The sequence below is a fragment of the Tupaia chinensis genome, unplaced genomic scaffold, assembly GCF_000334495.1.
Source record: "Tupaia chinensis unplaced genomic scaffold, TupChi_1.0 Scaffold000340_1, whole genome shotgun sequence".
NCBI lineage: Eukaryota > Metazoa > Chordata > Mammalia > Scandentia > Tupaiidae > Tupaia > Tupaia belangeri.
The window spans coordinates 1907905-1926037 of record NW_006159834.1 but is presented as its reverse complement, the minus strand read 5'-3'; the positions used below and the strand labels follow the sequence as shown (position 1 = coordinate 1926037).

The following is an 18133-nucleotide window of genomic DNA, read 5'->3' as shown; positions in this document are numbered from 1 at the left end:
GAGACTCGCACCACGGTCGACTACATGGGAGTCCAGCAACACAACCATTACACTAACTGCTGGTTCCGTCCATTCTTTTTAATAGCATTTTGTTTTAATTTTCCTTTTTCTTTCTTTTTCTTTTTTTAAAGATTTTTGCCATAGGGCATGTTCAGAGAGAGAGGGAAAGTGAGAAATTACTGCTCAGGGGGCATTGCCACCCCTCAATCCCTTTTTCTCCATTCTCCTCTCAGGATTTTGGGCACACATGCACATGTGCCCAGCACAGTTCCCAAGCCACCAGGTCTGGGACACAAACCCTGGTCAGCCAGGTCAGCTATGTGGGAGTCCAGCACCTCAACCACCACACCACCTGCTGGCCCCATACTTTTTAATTGCAGAAGGTGTGTGCACTTGCACCAGAGAGAGGAGGTGAGGGAAAAAGACAATGAGATGTTGTCATGCCACAATCCGTGTCTCCATCCCATGCCATTTTTCCATTCCATTAGGATTTCGGACACTACACACATGCACCCAAGATGTTTTTTAAGCTGTCGGGACAGGTGTTCAAATCACATTAACCAGGTAGGACCCAGCTCTCTATGCACAGCACCTAATCACTGTCTGTGGGGCTGGCCTCAGTGGGCTCTTTGAAGTTAAAATTCTCTTCTCAGTTATAAAATCAACAGCCATTGACTATGAAGACTCCATGTAGTGTTCGTGTCCTTACATTTAAAACGAGATCAATTTGTGTTGCCTGTCTCTTTAAAGAATATGTTATACATGTTCAAAACCTCTCATAGTAAAAAACTTGTTCTTAAAGGCTTAGTGGAGTGGCAGTGGAGACCAAGTGGAAGCCATGAAGAAGTGATGGAAGCAAGCTTCATCTCAGTACCTGTGTAGTACTACCACTTTCTACAAGCTAACAACCAGTAAACCGGGACTTGAGTTATATTGTCTTGACTTCAAGCCTGTGTTTTGTTCACTAAGACCACACCAAGAGTATTTTTAGGCAGTGTAACTTCTCAGTACTCACCAGGAAGACCTGTGGAAAACAAAATTTTGATTCGTTTGCCCCAGTTTCTGTACTGATTCTTTGGAAAAAATAAATACCTGAGTTATAATGATGAGTGATAGAAACGAAAACATCAAGATTGAAGACACTAGTTGTTTTTCCCCCATCAAAAACAATCCCGTGAAGTGCTCCCTGTGTCTACAGTGTGGTGCCAGACACAGCACCAGTGACAGGAGAGACTCCAATTAGGGGCACCCAGCAGTCTGCTCAGGCCTGCTCCTCCCGACCAGGAGATTCACAGGTGACAAGTGGCTTTCTTACGGCCAAACTTACCAGAGCCAGAATGTAGAGGCTTTATGACAGTTACTTTATGACAGGAAATGAGCTCAGAGGTATTACAATTTTTCTAAATGTTGAAAACTTCTGCCTATAATTATATTATGATGTCATTGCCTTAATGAATTTACAGTTTTTCTAAATATCAATGACTTACCATATTGGGGCCAGCAGGTGGTGTGGTGTCTAAGGTGGTGTGAACTCCCACATGGTCGACTGCAGTTCAAGTCCCAGACCTGGCAGCTTGCTTTCTCACTTTATCTTTCTCCGTCTCTGGTCAGTGTGTGTCCCCTATTCCAAAAAAGATTAAAAATAATATATAAATAATTCTTTTAAAAAAGCTTACCTTATCGAAGTATGCAAGTTCACATTTCCTATTTTATGTAGCTAAAGAATTGAAATTCTGTATCTGACAGACAGAACTAATCATAGAACTTCATCAGTAAATAGTCATTCTCTCCATTCAGTTCCTCAGAGACCTTACCTTATGACAAGTTTACAACTTTGTTTACATGAAAAGTCTTAACTATTTTCTGTTGAAAGTAAATATTCTCTTTTTTTTTTCCTTTAAAACAAAAAATTGTTCAGTTGTCGAGACTACATGTGCTTGCCACAGAGAGGCAGAGTGGGAGAAAGACAGGGAGAAAGCACCCCCCCAGTGAGATGTGGTCTTGCTACAATCCCTTCTCCATTTCTCCATCTTGGAGGGATTTGGGGCACATACATAGGCATCCTTCCTATGTTTTCCAAGCTACCAGGTCTAGGATTCAAACTCAGTTGACCTTGTGGCGTCCAGCTCGCTTAACCACTCTAGGCTATGGGCCTGGCCCTTGATTTTCTTGTCTTTCCTTTTAATTAGCTTTAACTGACTAGAATTACAGTATGAAGTACTTGGAGTGGCTGGGGAAAACGCATTGTCTAATAAAGAAGCGGAAGTGTCTAAAGTGAGGATGATTACCTGATGTCTTCTTCTGTTTTCTCTGTGGAGGAGAAACTGTGCTTTGGGGGCTAGCCTGTGGCCTAGTAGTTGTGGGAGCCAGATTCCACATGGCTGGCTGTGGTTCAAATCCTGGACCCAGTGGTTTGAAAATCACTCCAGGAGGATGTGTGTTCATGTCCCAAATCCTGAGAGGAGAAGCACTGTGGTATGGCCATCACCACTGGAGAGTAATGTCTCACTTTCCTTTTCTCTGTCTCTGCCTGTCTCTTTCCAGTGAGCACACACTCTCTATGACAAAAATAAATAAATAAAATAAAATTTTTTAAAAAAGTGATTTTGTTGAGAATGCAGAAGTTAAAGGGAGGGACCTTTGGCAAATCGTGAGTGTCTGGATGGGTCACCATGTGCGATGTGAGGGTGTGTGGAAAGACTGGGCAGTGCAGTTAAGGGCTTGTTGATGCCTCTGGTCCTATACATATAAACGTTAAATAAGAGCTTGTAGTTTCTTCATTCTTTGCTGTGCTTCCAAATAATGTTATTTAAATCACATTCTCTAGGAGTTTTAGAAACTTCTCTCACTCTCAAAATGTATCTCCTTGGATTTGTGACTGCATGAGTTTTGATGTGAATATGGACGTTGTTACTGTGTTATCCACTTAAGCCCCAAAGTAATTATATGTGAAATTGTTGCTGAGCTTCCCTGTTTAGTTTGCATTTTAGACAGTATCACAGGATATAGATTGCTCTTAATATTTATTAAGTCCATGGATATCCTAAAAAGAATTTTAGGGAAAGGTACCAAAAAACTTTTTAGAAAAATGCATCTCCAGAAAGATTCTCCATCAATGCTGAGTGCTCTCGTGTTGCTGAACTAAATGACAAGGGCAGTTCACCTTTTTAACAAGTGTCTGCCTGATCAGGGGACATCGAATTAGAATTCCCATCATCATTTCTTGAATGTCATCATCATTTCTTAAAGTCAGAGTTGAAATATAAAGGGAAAAAGTAAAGCTTATCATTTGTCTTCTTTTTTGTTGTTGTTGTAGTTTTTTTTCTTTTTAAGAGAGATTTTTGGTATAGGGCGCTTGCCCTTGCCAGAGAGACAGAAAGTGAGAAATCACTCCTGGAGGGATGGCCATGCCACAATCCCCTTCCCCCCATTCTCCTCTTGGGACTCTGCATACGCACACATGCACACACACCCAGCATGAGTTTTAAGCTGCTGGGTCCAGAACTTGAACCACAGTCGACTATGTGGGAATCCAGAGACATAACCATTAAGCCATCTGCTGGCCCCTAAATGTCTTAATTTACTACCTACAGTTTTACCTTTGCAGCGAAGTGATCATACAGTTATCTGTCTAACTTCTCAGTGCCTTTACTTCCTTTTGGGCCAGTGGTAACCTTGAAAAGCTCTTGAAACTGGTGCCGTGTACAATTTTTAATCATGTTGAACACCTAACACTGTGGTGTGTGTGTGTGTGTGCAGCCTGACACACCAGCACCCCAAAGTGGCACTTACAGAGTGTTTGGTACAGGACACTTTTATAGAAAGCAGGGAGGCAGTGACAAACCCAGGACACTTCAGAATGTTAAAGATGAGCTCTTTTTTTTGTTTGCTAAAACTTCCTTGAAAACAAAAGGTCATTTATTCAACAGGATTTCCATACACACATGCTTTCCTCATGTTTCTCAATATTAATTTTTAACAAAATTTAATTCTTTTTTTTTTTTTTTGAGACGTTTTTGCTGTAGGGTACATGCACTTGCCAAAAAGACAGAAACAGAGAGACAGAAAGTGAGAAATCACCCCCCAGGGGTGATTTTCCTCCATTCTCCTCTTGAGATCTTAGGCACTCACTCAATGTGCCCAGCGTGAGTTTGAGCCACCGGATCAGGTATTCGAACCATGGTCAACAACATGGGAGTCCAGCGACATAGCCATTACACCAACTGCTGGTCCCCTCATTTTTAACAAAATTTAGATGAAAGGTTTATGTTGGTCTGATCAGCTCTTGCTGTTTCTCTCACATACTCATCATTTTCTGCCACGTCAGGATCGTCACGACAGTCGCCATTCCTGACCCCACAAGGACATGCCACTGATGGTGGGAGAGAAGTATCGGGTGGTCGGGGAAGTCATGGCACATTTTTGTGTAGAAAAAGAGAAAAAAATATGTCATGTTTTCCCGACAACCCAGTAATTTGAGCAGATGGAGGCTTAAGGAATGAGAATAATTAGAGGGTAGGAGGAAACCTAACATCAAATATGTAGGTGGGAGTAATTTAGCTACATTTGATATAAAATTCTGAGAGGAAGTAAGAGAAGGGAGAAGTGTGAACCGTGAAAGTGGAAGTTAGCGTGGAAATGGCAGATTTTTGAATAGTTAACAAATATTAGTACTTTGAAAGAATAATTGTAGATAAAATTTGCCATTGCAGACGACAGCCTAACTTTATTACATGAGCTCTCCTTCTGGGACCCTCTTTTCATCCTATTTGTACTTGAATGAAGGAAACCTGACGAGAACGAGAAGAGAAAGAATCTGGCGATTGAGTTGTTACTTACATAGCAGACACTGCCTGCGCTGGGGGGCTTCCCACTTAACTTTCTCATTTAATTGTTACCACATTCCCAGGAGATGGCTAAAGTATGCATTGTCCTCATTTAGGAGCCGTGAAATGGGAGAGTGCAGGGCCTCTAGGTTACTCGCACAGCTCGGAAGTGGACTGAGATTTCTAAAAGCCAGTTCATGCCAGAGCACTGCTCCCTCACTATACTGCCTCCCATTTTTCCTCTCAGTCTTTTTTTTTTTTCCTCCTATTTTTAGTGAGTTTTTTTTTACCATAGGGCACATGCACTCACTAGAGACAAAATGAGAAACCCCCCCCCCCCCCCCCAAGGGGATGGCCATGCCACAATCCCTTGGCCTTCATTCTCTTCTCAGGATCTTGGGCACACACACATACATGCCTGGTGTGAGTTTTAAGCCCCTGGGTCCAGGACTTGAACTGAGGTCAACTACATGGGAGTCCAGCAACATAACCATGATGCCATCTGCTGGTCCCACCTCACAATCTTAAAGATATGTGCCCTCTAGCTTTCCCTTTTAGAGAACTGATAATGATAGAAATCATAAAAAAAAAAAAAGTCTTTGTTGATGCCATTAGAAGGATTTTGTATAAATACGTGTATAAAAAGTTCCAGAATTGTTCCTATCTAATCACACTGTTACGTAACTAGATAACCAGTTTCCACTTCTTGGCTTCCTTTCCTTTCCTTTTTTTTTTTTTTTTTAATTCTGATACATGTGTTGCTCTCTCCTCTTCCCTTCTTCCCTCTTCAGCTTGTACTACTGCGTTTTTTTCCTGTGCATGCTGTGTACTCCTGCATTAAATTAACTGCCTATTGAATGTATGGAACAGTGAACCATCAGCAAGATCTGCTCTTCTGTATTCTGGAACAGGTTTAACCTCCTCTGTAAGATTGCCTAAACTTTAAAAGTCAGTTCATACCATGTGGTAGTGAAGGGTAGAGCAACAGGAAGTCTCACATCTTTCTAGCGAGAGTGTACACTGGCTTTGGGAATGCGTGTCATCGGTTTGCTTCTCGTTGTAGTTATTATGGCATTGTTGAACACACTCGGTGAATTTGTATTTAAATTGATTAAAGTACTGAATTTTTGGACATCAAAAACCTTAATGTTGATAGGAAGACAGCTAAGCTTTTAAAATTCATTACAAATAAACTCCACGTAGTTCGTAAGCCTTAGATTAAGTTAAGCTTAATTTAGCTCTTCTCTGAGATTTCATCTTCTAAGTCCTAAGCATGCATGATTTATATTTTCAAAACTCATATTTACTCAGCAGTTAGATTCAAATACTGCTTGAGCTTTGTGGCCTAGGAATGGAACATAAGAAAGGTCTTCACAACATATGTATTAGGAAAAAACTGCGCATGGACTGTACAGTTTTTTTGTGTGTGTGTTTTTTTTTTGTTGTTGTTGTTGTTTTGCAGCAAAATAAACTCATACTTTAATTCCATTTTTTTTTAAAGAGTTTTTGCCAGGGCTGTCAAGTGGCATGGTAGTTAAGGACGCTGGACTCCCACATGGCCAACCACAGTTTGAGTCCTGGACCGGGTGACTTGCTTTTTCACTTTCTCTCTCTTTATCTCTCTCTCTCTGTTCCTATCCGTTCACATTTAAATAAATAAATAAAGTTAAAAAAATAATTTTTTAAAAAATGTTTTTGCCGTGGGGAGCACATGCTCACCAGAGAGAGAGAGAGGAAGAAAGTGAGGAAAACCCACACCCCCCAAGGGGGGAATGGCCAAGCCACAGTCCCTTCTCCTCCATTCTCCTCTTGGGATTTGGGGCATGCATACACACACGCTCAGTGGGATTTAGAAACTGCCAGATCTGGGACTTGAATTATGGTCAACCATGTTGGAGTCAAGCACTTAACCGCTATGCTAACTTGCTGGCCCATTTTAATAACATTTTTCTACTAACTTTAAAGTTTCCTCAAACTATAAAATTCTGTTATTAAAGGTAATCCTAATGATTGGTTTTCTGAGACTTCATGCACCTATTAATTGTCCAACAATTTAGATAATTTACATTTATACTATGGGAAAATAAAGCCTAGGAAATTTTACTTCTAAATGAGATTTGGCAAATACTTGTAGCTGGTTATCTTACTAGTTACCCCTGGCAGTGTAAGAATGCCCTGGGATCTTATTAGCTGATTAAGATATATTAATAGTGTCTAGTTGGTGTCTATATAATACAGTAGAACCAAGTGGACATGATATGAAGCTAAGTGACTAAAATTATCTTGTTTTAGTTTAGTATGAAGTTTTTTTACTACGTTTTTCAAAATTATAAAGGTAGGATTTTGAGGCCCTATTATGTAAGTCACATGCACACACATGTCTGTATGTATACACCATAAAAATAATACATATGATCTCATTGTCTAATGTGATTCTGCAATAATTAAAAAGATAATGATCTTAGAGTCAGTCTTTTTATTAGGACCGTGAAACTCTTTCATTTAATGACTTCCTTCATGTCTGTAATTCCTTTCAGCCCTTTCTTTTACTGATCCTTTTGTTTTACGTCTGTAACTGAACCATGCAAGTATGGCAGCCACTTGCCCAGTATGGCTACTGAGCAATTAAAATGTGTCTAATCTCATGTAACTGCAACAGTAGAACCTACTTGGTTTTTGAAGATTTGTTACAAAGAAGAAAATGTAAAATACTTTATTAATCATTTGTATATTGATTGCATGTTGGAATATTTTAAGTACAATTGAACAAAATATTACTAAAATTAATTCTCTTTTTTTTTTTTACTTTTTTGATGTGACTTCTAGTAAATTTAATTACATATGTGACTGGTACTTCCCCTTTCTACTGACAGGAGTGGTCTGTAGGCTGTCATTTTTTTTTTTTAATTTTTTAGAGAGGTTTTTGCTATAGGGCATGTGCACTCACCAGAAAGACAGAGACAGAGAGACAGAAAGCGAGAAATCACCCCCCAGGAGGGATGGCCACACCGCAATCCCTTCTCCTCCATTCTCCTCTCAGAATCTTGGGCACGCACACACACGTGCCTGGCATGAGTTTAAACCACCAGGTCTGGGACTAGAACCACGGTCGACTACATGGGAGTTCAGTGACATAGCCATTACGCTAACTGCTGGTCCCTACTGTCATATTTTTAATATAAGGAAGTCACAATTAGAAAGATAGACATTCTTCTTTTCATCTTTTTCTATTCTTGTATTCAAAAATTAGAAAGTATTCTAAAGCTGTTGTATGTTCCCAACTCTCTAATGGCATCCTTTCTACGCAGTGTAGATGTGTACGTAATACACTTGATCATCATTTAACTAACTAGTCATCATAATGCTGAAATACATGGTGTGTTCCAGCATAGAGGGAGAAGGAAAAATGAAACACAAACTAAGAATGAAAAAAGGGAATTTGCTTCTGAACCATAGAAAATGCCATTAAAAAGACCTTAGTACTGCAGGAGGATTTAAGAATTACATATTGTGATTAGAATTCTACTATGTCCCATACAGTTTTCTTTCATAATAGCTAACTTTGAGAACCACTGATACTTAGTGACTTCCAAGCTGAGAAACTATAACTTAGTTCTTAATTTTTTTCTTCTTACACAGAATTGTCATTTGTGAGAAAAAGAGGGCAAAACTTCTCATTGTAAACTCCTAAGTTATTGAGGTGTTCTTTAAGCTGCTCTATGACAGAGGATAATTTATTTCTCTTCTAAAGTAGTTGTCTCTTTTCCCCATCCCACCCCCATTTCCATGTTTATTTGTTTTGTTCTGTTTTTCAAAAAAAGACATTTAATGCCCTACTTATGTTTATTTTCCACTTACTAAATAAGAAATAAGTCTGTTATGTTTTGTATTTGAAATTGTAAGGTACCTTTAATTTTTCTTTTATTTTTAATTTAACTCTTTGTTTTACAGATGAGGGCAGAAGTGCCCCGGAGGCCACCCCCCGCCCCCCTCACCGCCAAGGGTCCCTCCCTGGCTACGGGAGAGAGCGAAGTAGAGGGAGGACACCAAGCTGCGCCGCCGCCGCCCCCGGAGCCCTTCGCCTCGCCCTGCCGGTTCCTCACCCTCTGGGAGGAACATGGATAATCTCAGTGATACCTTAAAGAAACAAGGTAACAGCTGTCGACAAGACTGAGGATAGTTTAGAAGGATGCTTAGATTGTCTGCTGCAAGCCCTGGCTCAGAATAATGCAGGAACAAGTGAAAAGCTCCAAGGAAGTGGAATACTTCAGCTGTTTGCAAGTCTGTTGACTCCCCAGTCTCCCTGCACAGCCAAAGTAGCTAACGTCATAGCAGAAGTAGCCAAAAATGAATTTATGCAACTTCCATGTGCGGATGCCAGATTGATTTCACCACTGGTGCAGCTCCTAAATAGTAAAGATCAGGAAGTGCAGCTTCAAAAGGGCAGGACCCTAGGAAACATATGTTATTATAGCCATGAGGGCAGAAGTACAGTTGACCAAGCAGGTGGTGCACAGATTGTAATTGATCATTTAAGGTCATTGTGCAGTGTAACAGATCCCGCCAATGAGAAGCTCTTGACTGTCTTTTGTGGCATGCTGATGAACTATAGCAATGAGAATGGTAAACAAAACTGAAAACTTGCTTTATCTCTGGGGGAAAACTAAAAATCATCTTTACTATAATAGAAAACAAAAGTATTTGGAAAATGATGAATAAAGAATTCATAAGTGGCATATAAAATTCATAGCCAACATTAAATTGCAGTGTTTTAAAGTACAATACGGTCTAATTTACTTACGCAGGAGTAATTTTTTAAGGGTTTCCCATGTTAATAAATACAAAAAAACTCATGTGGTATAATTTAAACTATTGCTACAAACATTTCTAAAATAGATAATATCAAAGTAGTTTCATGTTTATCACTTTATATTAATGCCAGGAGTATCCTTAAAGCAGAAACACTGTATATATAAGAAAAATTATTTTATCTAGATACTAGATTTAATCAGAAGAAATTTCTTAAAACACTTATAAAATCTGACTTTAGAAAATTAAAGCTCAGAGTAATTACCAGTGTCTCATTTTAAAAATTGAATAAATTTTATAAACAATAGCTTAATTTCTCTATAAAATGTTTTAGAACCTAGCAACAAATTACATGTCAACAATTTTCAGATCACCTATATGATTGTTAACTAAATGAACATTAAAAATAGTGATATTAAGGCATCACAATACTTCGGTGTTACAACAATATTTATTTCTTTATCATCTTACGTGAATTACTGTGACTCAAGCACTCAAATGCTGGTGTGTTCTTTTCGAATAACACAGTCTTTCTGATGTTTGTTTCATTGTAACATTTTGAGTTGTAGTCTTTGATAAAGACATTTTATTTGCTTACTGACCATGTAATATTCTTTTTTTTTTTTTTAAGAGAGATTTTTGCTATAAAGTGCGTGCACTTGCCAGAGAGACGAGACAAGGCAGAAAGCAAGAAATCACCTCCCAGGGGGATGGCCACGCTGCAATCCCTTCTTCTCCATTCTCCTCTTGGGATTTTGGGCATGAACGCACACGTGCCTGACATGAGTTTTAAGCCTCCGAGAACCCAGGGATGTAACCATTGTGCCACCTGCGAGTTCCCATGTAATACGATTCTTTAATGTGTTCTAGACACACATGGCCCTTTTGGGTTTTTTTTTTGTTTTTTTTTTTTTTTACTGTTATCATTGTGAGATAAAAAAGTACTCTGAATCATAAAAATTAAAATAAATAAATAAATAAATAACAGTGAAAAAAGGCTAAAGTGTGATGACAAATTGGTCCTGACAGTTAGCCCCTGGTGTCTGGGGTTAGTGTTAAGAGCAAGTGGTAGAATCGGTGGCAGATTGAAGAGCCCTGTCCTGTTGGAAGAGGGAAGCCACTGCTCTTCCCTAGCCAGTGTTTGTATGTGGCAGTTAGGCTAGATGCTACCAAGTCTTTTTATGTAGAGAAGACAGGAAACTGAAAATAGCTTAATTGTATTTGTTATCATTATTCAATTTGACCAGAGAAACACAGACAGAGTGAGAGTGAGAGAGCAAGCTGTCAGGTCCGGGACTTGAACCAGTAGGCTGTGTGGGAGCCCAGCACCTTTGCTACCACACCACCTTCTGGCTCCCACATCAGATTTTAAAATGTTGGATTTTACTTGCCTTTTTAATACTGTACAGTGGGATGGAAAGTATCTTTAGGTTCTTCCTATTCAAGCGCCACAGTTTTTCTTTGCTTACTTTTCTTCTTTTTAAGTTTCTTTCTTTTTTTCTTCCATGAGCGGGAAAGAGCATGAGAGAGAGAGACAGGACCCCAACAGAGTCCGGATGCCATGACCCACCACCAGTCTCAGATGATGGGCATGTGCTTGCCTGATGTACTCAGGGAGGTCTCTGGACTTGAACCAGCAACCTTCCCCTGTGGATTGCCTCACAGAGCATGTATGAACTGCTGTGCTATCCACTGCTCAAGCCACTAGTGTTAAATTCCTGAATCACAGTTATCCGTAATGATAAGAAGTTCTTATTGATTAAATAAGAACTGTTAAACTTTAGCTAATAACACATAGTACTGTTTATAGGATCAGTTACTTATGTTTTTCATTCTGTCTGATGGAATCATTTTTGAAGAGAAAATACCCTAAATATGAACGGAAGAAATAAAAAAGAGTGGGTAATCCGCAAAATGAATAGCAAGTTCCTAAATGTTTGAAATTGGATCATAATATACAGATATCTGAATTGCAGTAAGGATTTACTGGTGAGGGCCAGCCCTATAACAGAGCAATTTAGTTGTGAGCAAAGGAAGCCGGACCCCACCTGGCAGGCCAGAGTTTGGGTCTCCACCCGGGTGGCTTGCGAAGTTGCTGGCTAGGTGCATACACGCGTGTGCCCAGGAATCTGACAGAATGGAGACCTGGAGGAAGACAGATGGTGACATGACATCCCCTTGGTGTGCACGTGTCCTCTGGTTTTAGAAGAAAATTCACCAGTTATTGTGTGTGTTGTATCCTTTCCCATTAAGTTCCTTTGGGTTTGGACATCTGAGAAAGTACAAAAAGTGCTAAGTTGGAGAGTGTTTTAGAAAGACAAACGAGAGAAACTAATCATGAAGTTATTACAGAAGCGTTGGACACAAGAATTAGTATTGTTATACATGTAGACTAGTTTTTATCCTTCAAGGAATTTTTTCATCGTCTGTATAGAAGTATACCAAATGGCCCACAAAGCATTGCGACTTCTGATCCAAAGCAGTGATTTAGTCTCTGTAGTAGGTTATGAGAGTAAAGAAGTGTACCGAGGGATGTGGTGGGTGAAGGTGCTGGACTCCCACGTGGCCGACTGAGGTTTGAGTTCTGGACCTCATGACTTCCTTTCTCACTTTCCCTCTCTGTTTCTCTCTCCCTGTCTCTCTCTGGTAAATCCATGTACAGTCAATTTAAAAATACTACTAATAAAATAAATAATTACTTTTTAAAAACTGTACTGAAGAAGTGATGTATTAAGAGCATGCGTAGTGGCCTGCAGGTGGCATGGTGATTGAGGCATTGGACTCCCACATGGCTGAATGCGGTTTGAGTCCCAGACCTGATGACTTGCCTTCTCACTCTCATTCTCTCTCTGGTCAAACTGAAAATAATAATAATAAAATAAATAATTATTTGGGGCCAGCAGGCAGCATGGTGGTTAAAGGTGCTGGATTCTTGGGGCCAGCAGTTAGTGTAATGGCTATGTCGCTGGACTCCCATGGAGTTGACCACAGTTAGCATCCCGGACCTGGTGGCTTAAAACTCACGCTGGGCGCGTGTGCGTGCGTGCCCGCCCAAGATCCTGAGAGGAGAATGGAGGAGAAGGGATTGCAGCATGGCCATCCCCCCTAGGGGGTGATTTCTGTTTCTCTGTCTCTCTGTCTGTCTGGCGAGTAGTGCACGGACCCTATAGTAAAAACCTCTCCAAAAAAAAGGTGCTGGATTCCCACATGGCCGACTGCAGTTCAAGTCCCACACTTGGTGATTTTCTTTCTTGCTTTCTCTTTCTCTCTCTCTCTGTTTCTCTCTGGTCGAGTTGAAAAATAGTAATAACAAATAGAATTAAATAAATAAATAATAATTCTTTAAAAAAAAAAAAGAGCATGTGGATGCACAGTCTAAATGCATAATAAATGATTGTTTAACATTTCACCGGAGGGTGTGTAGGCTCACCAGAGAGCGGAGGGAAGAGAGAAAGCGTGCCCTAATGGGGCATGGTCATGCCACAGTCCCTTTCCCATTTCTCTGTCCTGTCGGAATTTGGGGCATGCAGAAACATACACTGGGTGTTTCCCAAACAGCTGGGGCCAGGATGACTGCATGGTCAGCCTTATAGAATCCAGTTCCCTTGGGCCATGAGGCTGGACCAATGTATTTCTTTCGTTTTGTTTTTGTTTTTGTTTTTGTTTGTTTGTTTGTTTTGTTTTTAAGAGTAGCCTTTTTTCTTTTCTTTTTTTTCTTTCTTGCTTTCTTTTTTTTGGAAAGGTTTTTGCTATAGGGCGGCGCATGCACTCACCAGACAGAGAGAGGCAGAAAGCAAGAAATCACCTTTTTTCTAGTGTTCAGATATTTCCGAGAGATAACTTAGATACGTTGAAAGCTGTGCCAGCTTTTTTCAGATTATTGGGCAAATAGTGTTTTTGTTACATTATTCCAAAAACTACACTTTGAATGTAGATTTTATAACTATTTAGATGAAACAGAGGTGAGGTTCTCTTCAGAAATTTTAAGGGACAAATGTCAAATTTGTCATTATGTTCTTTCCCCTGCTTCGTTTTTACATTCCCTCTGTCATGATCATGGTAGTTCATGAAGTAATTATTTTTCTTCTTAATGCTCTTTAATGTAAATGATATCCTTTTTGGTCTGTTTTGAATAATTATTAAACATCTTTATTGGTTTGTGTTTAAAGATTTAAATACTGCTTTCTTTAGTCACTTCAGATCATCTGGTATTGACCCTGTCCACCTAGGTAAGTCACTGAGATGAAAAACGAAACAGGCTTTTAGAAATTCTGGAGGCGCTTTTCATTAGTATAGGTACATGAAGTCGTTCTTTATGTACTTACACTACAGAGTTTCAGTACACAGGCCTCTGCTAGTTGATGAGTAGGATATCTGAGTGATAAAGTCCTGCTTTCTCTTCCAACAGAAGAATTAATCCTTACCCTTGGGCCCAGTAACATAGGCCTTATCCGTAATTAGGAAATTAGCTTTAGCTTTTATTTTAAACATGTTTTAAATATACAGGCATGAAAGTACTAAAAATGGTCATAAATATCCACTAATATAGCTTCCCTGAAGAGAATATTTTCAGATTGTTTGTTAGTCCTAAAGGTGGATTGATAGCAGACTGAGACCTGGGATATCTTGCTTAAGATACTTCTTGTCAGTACAGTGAAACTTTGAGCGTATCTAATTTTTTTAAAGAGGTTTTTGCCATAGGATCATATGTGTGCTCTTGCTGGAAAGAGAGAGACAGAGACAGTGACACAGCACCCCCTAAGGGGGATGGCCACATGGCAGTCCCTTCTCTGTTCTCTTCCTGGGATCTTTAGCACGCATGCACACGTGCCCTGCGTGATTTTCAAGCCACCAGATCCGGAACTTGTACCATGGTCAGCCGTATGAGAGTCCAGCGATGTAACCACTGTGCCATCTGCTGGCCCTGAGCATGTCCTATTTTTAAATCATTAAATAGGGAGTAAAATAAGCCTTCTAAACACATACGTCACAGGTACATTATGAAAATATGCATTCAATAAAGGCATTTCTTGTACCACTTAATAAAGCCATATTATGTAACTCACAGTTTTATCAACTTAAAAAATCTTGAAACAGCTCAAGACTATATACTTTTAAGCTATGAGCTGGATATATTCTTTTGTTTCCCCATTGGTGAAACAATTATAGTACTTTCTATACTTCTTTCTATACTGAAGTAAGTATGGACTATCTGAGTAGCAAAAATTGTATCTGCTTAGAGAAGTTGTATCAACCATGTATAAATAAAATCATATTTAAATAAAATAAAACAGAAGTAACTTTGCCTAGTTAGAATCATTTCAAATTCTTCCATTTTTGAACATCATACTTGTGGGACCTGCAGATGGCTTAATGGTTAACGCTCCTGGACTCCCACATGGTCTTGACTATGGTTCAAGTCCTGGACCTGGCAACTTAAAACTCATGCAGGGTGTGTGTGCATGTCCAAGGTCTTGAGAGGAGAATGGAAGAGAAGGGATTGGGGCATAGCCATCCCCTGCTGGGTGATGATTTCTCAGTTTCTGTCTCACTGTCTGTCTCTGTCTCTCTAGCAAGTGCACATGCCCTATAGCAAAAATCTCTATTAAAAAAAAAAAAGAAGAAAGAAAGAAAATCATACTTGTTCTTTGTGTGGCAAAAAAGTATTCTTCAATTCTGTGGTCTCCAAACAGCCTGAATGTTGGGCAGCATGGCTACAGAAGACTGTAGGCAGTTTGCCATTCAGTTTGAAAGAATGTATTGAACTTCTATTTTTTCCTCATCTAATTATAGCTTTAGAGTTTTAGTTATTGAACCTTAATATTCATTAGTTCTTAAATATTTTTTTCCTACCTTGGTGACCCAATGTTAAAACATTGCAGGGAAGACAAAAAAATTTTGTTCAGTTACCCAGTTGTTTTCAAATATAATACACAGAGGAGTTGGAAAATATTTATTATTTAAATTTTTAAATATTGTTTCCTTTAATAACATTTTTGAGTATATAGTATTCTACAAAATTAATACTTTGGAGAGAAATATGGTATTAGTATGCCTTTTGTTCATTGGGTAAGTTAGAGGCGTTACAAACCCTTTCGCACGATATTAGTCGCTATTTTCTATTCAGGCACATGGCAGAAGCAGTAAGGGGCATTTAAAACAAGCTAGTAGTAACAAGTATCAGCTATGCACTCAAAAATTTCCTGTAGGTGATCCACAACCTTGATGAGGCTGCATATACACTGACAAGTTGATTGTAGTTTTGAATAAAAACAAACCAGTAATCTGAAGCACAAAGAAACAGAATAGCATCTTGTTGCGGAATATAATGGTGATCACCATTGATGACACCTTACTGGTAGCTATGATTAAGCAATAAGTGTCTCATGGGAAACTCTGTAATTGAGGGTTTCGTTTTTTCCTCAATACAGTTTTGCTAGAGACATAGAATATAGTCTGTTATCATCTAAAGATAAAGTTATAAAGGTGATAAGCACTTAAAAATTATCTATTTCACGTAAGTTATGCCATAGACAGAAAAGTAGAAACAATACAAATGAGTTCCTTCTGTGCTGATTAACCTAACATACGCAGTCTATAGCTTATGCACCTGATTGTTTGCAAATATAGTAATAGCTCACTATTATTGAAAGGCTAGTTTTTCTTTCTGTGGTTTCTGAGATTTCTCTGGGATACCTTCATGATAATTCTCACGTTTATTTACTGCACGCGTTGATGATGACTGAACCGTGCTGGAAGGGAAGCCGTGAGATTTAGGAAATGTATCTCCTGGGATGCGCTCGTGAGGCGTAACAACCAAATTGCAGTATTAAGCTTGGTACTTAAATTCAGTCATTTAGAATAGCTCTTTAGAATCTATATCTTCAGTCCTCTGACTTAAAGATGATTTCATCTGTAATTAATTTTAGTTACTGCTTTTATTTCAACCATTAGGAGGAATTTTACCTTTTTAACCTATTCATTTTCGTAGTGAACTGAAGTCTGATAACACTGTCTAGTTTCTTTTCCTTCATACCTTAAAACAGAGGAAGTGAAACTGATCATTAAAAACTAAAAATCACTTTGGCCTGGGTTACATGTTAATTTTTAATGTTTTGGTATTACCTTATTACAGGTGAGAAGGAATACTTCCTACATATTAACTGTTTGGAAAAATTATTTGCTTTACCTGAGTGAGAAACTACTTTAAAATATTTATTTGCTGTGGGTAAAGGCTAATCAATAATTTCTAAATACTAAATTTTTCCCTCAACTATAAGGGAGGAAAATAATTTCAAAATCTAAAATTCAATTCATTGTCTTTTTCTTAATAATATTGATTATTCCAGTATAATATTTTAAAGATATTTTCTGTTTATTTCACATCTCTTGAAACCCAGTTTGTCCAATTAAATTATTCTGGTGTGTTAAATGAAGATTTTTATTGTGCAAGCCAGGAAGTTGTTAGTTTTTATTAGTGTTATTATTTATTTACTAACTGGTGTTATTTACTTTGTTCTTCATTTATTAATTGTTGTTGTCTTTCTAAAAATTTCTGAACTTACCTTGTTTATCCTACAGAGCTTTCAGTTTGCCACTGCAAATTGCGTTCATGACGTTCTGTTACAAATGTCATTACAAGCAAATGGTTTCTCTGAAGGACAGAATAGTTAGTTACAGTGTCTCTTGCTAATTCTGCCTAGTAACTTTCCCAGTTAGGCTAGGTTAGGTTTTATCAGTCTTCCTAGACATTCAGTCTAATAGTGGTGTTAATGGCAGAATGAGAACTTGGTTTTTAGTAGTGGTCTATTGAATGCATAATTTCTGTCTAACCATACAGTCAAGTATTCCCACTAACTTTCAGCTCTGTTCTCTATAGAATACAAGAACCTGAAATTTTATCCCAGAGAAATGCAATGTTTATTATACATTTCCTGTGTCAGTTCTTTTAGTAGCCTCACACCTAAAGTCTTCGGCGTGACGTAGTTGCAGGAGTGACACTTTGCTGACATTGTCAGCTCCTCAGTGGCTCGTGCAGTTAGGATAGGGCATTTAGCATTGCAGTGCTGCCTAGATGCCCACTTCGAACTAGAGGCAGCGGAGAAGCAAAGTACCTTCAGGGTTCCTTGTTCTCCTGCGTAGTTTTCTTTTCTTTTTTTAAATTGTGCCAGAGACATATACACTTGCTGTCAAGAGACAGGAAGAGAGGGAGAGTGAAAAAGCACTCCCTGGGGCATAGTCATGTTATAATCCCCTCTCCATTTCTCCCTCCTTTTGAGATTTTGGACATGCACATACACTTGCCCAGCGTGTTTTTCAAGCCTCCAGGTCTGAGTCTCAAACCATGTGGTCAGTGGTGTGAGATCCAGCCACCTTAACTACCAGGCCCTGGGCTGGCCCAGTTTTCTTTGTCTGCTCTATGTCCTCCGAAGGGAAGATAATTAATCATAGATGTTAGTGAATATTGTTTTTAAGAGTTTCCGCATTGTAGAAATTTG

The 18133-nt window shown here is 38.9% G+C and overlaps 1 protein-coding gene across 5 annotated transcripts in view; it reads left to right on the top strand.

The window, feature by feature from the left end:
• Window positions 1-18133, top strand: part of RAP1GDS1 (Rap1 GTPase-GDP dissociation stimulator 1) — a 155501-nt gene that overhangs the window by 87502 nt on the left and 49866 nt on the right. For 3 of the 5 annotated variants that reach the window (XM_027773322.1, XM_027773321.1, XM_027773324.1), the window contains one exon: window positions 9297-9449. The exons of the other annotated variants lie outside the window; for them this stretch is intronic. In XM_027773322.1, the coding sequence (XP_027629123.1) occupies window positions 9297-9449 (153 nt within the window). The remainder of the gene's footprint in view (window positions 1-9296; window positions 9450-18133) is intronic. 5 annotated transcript variants of the gene reach the window in all.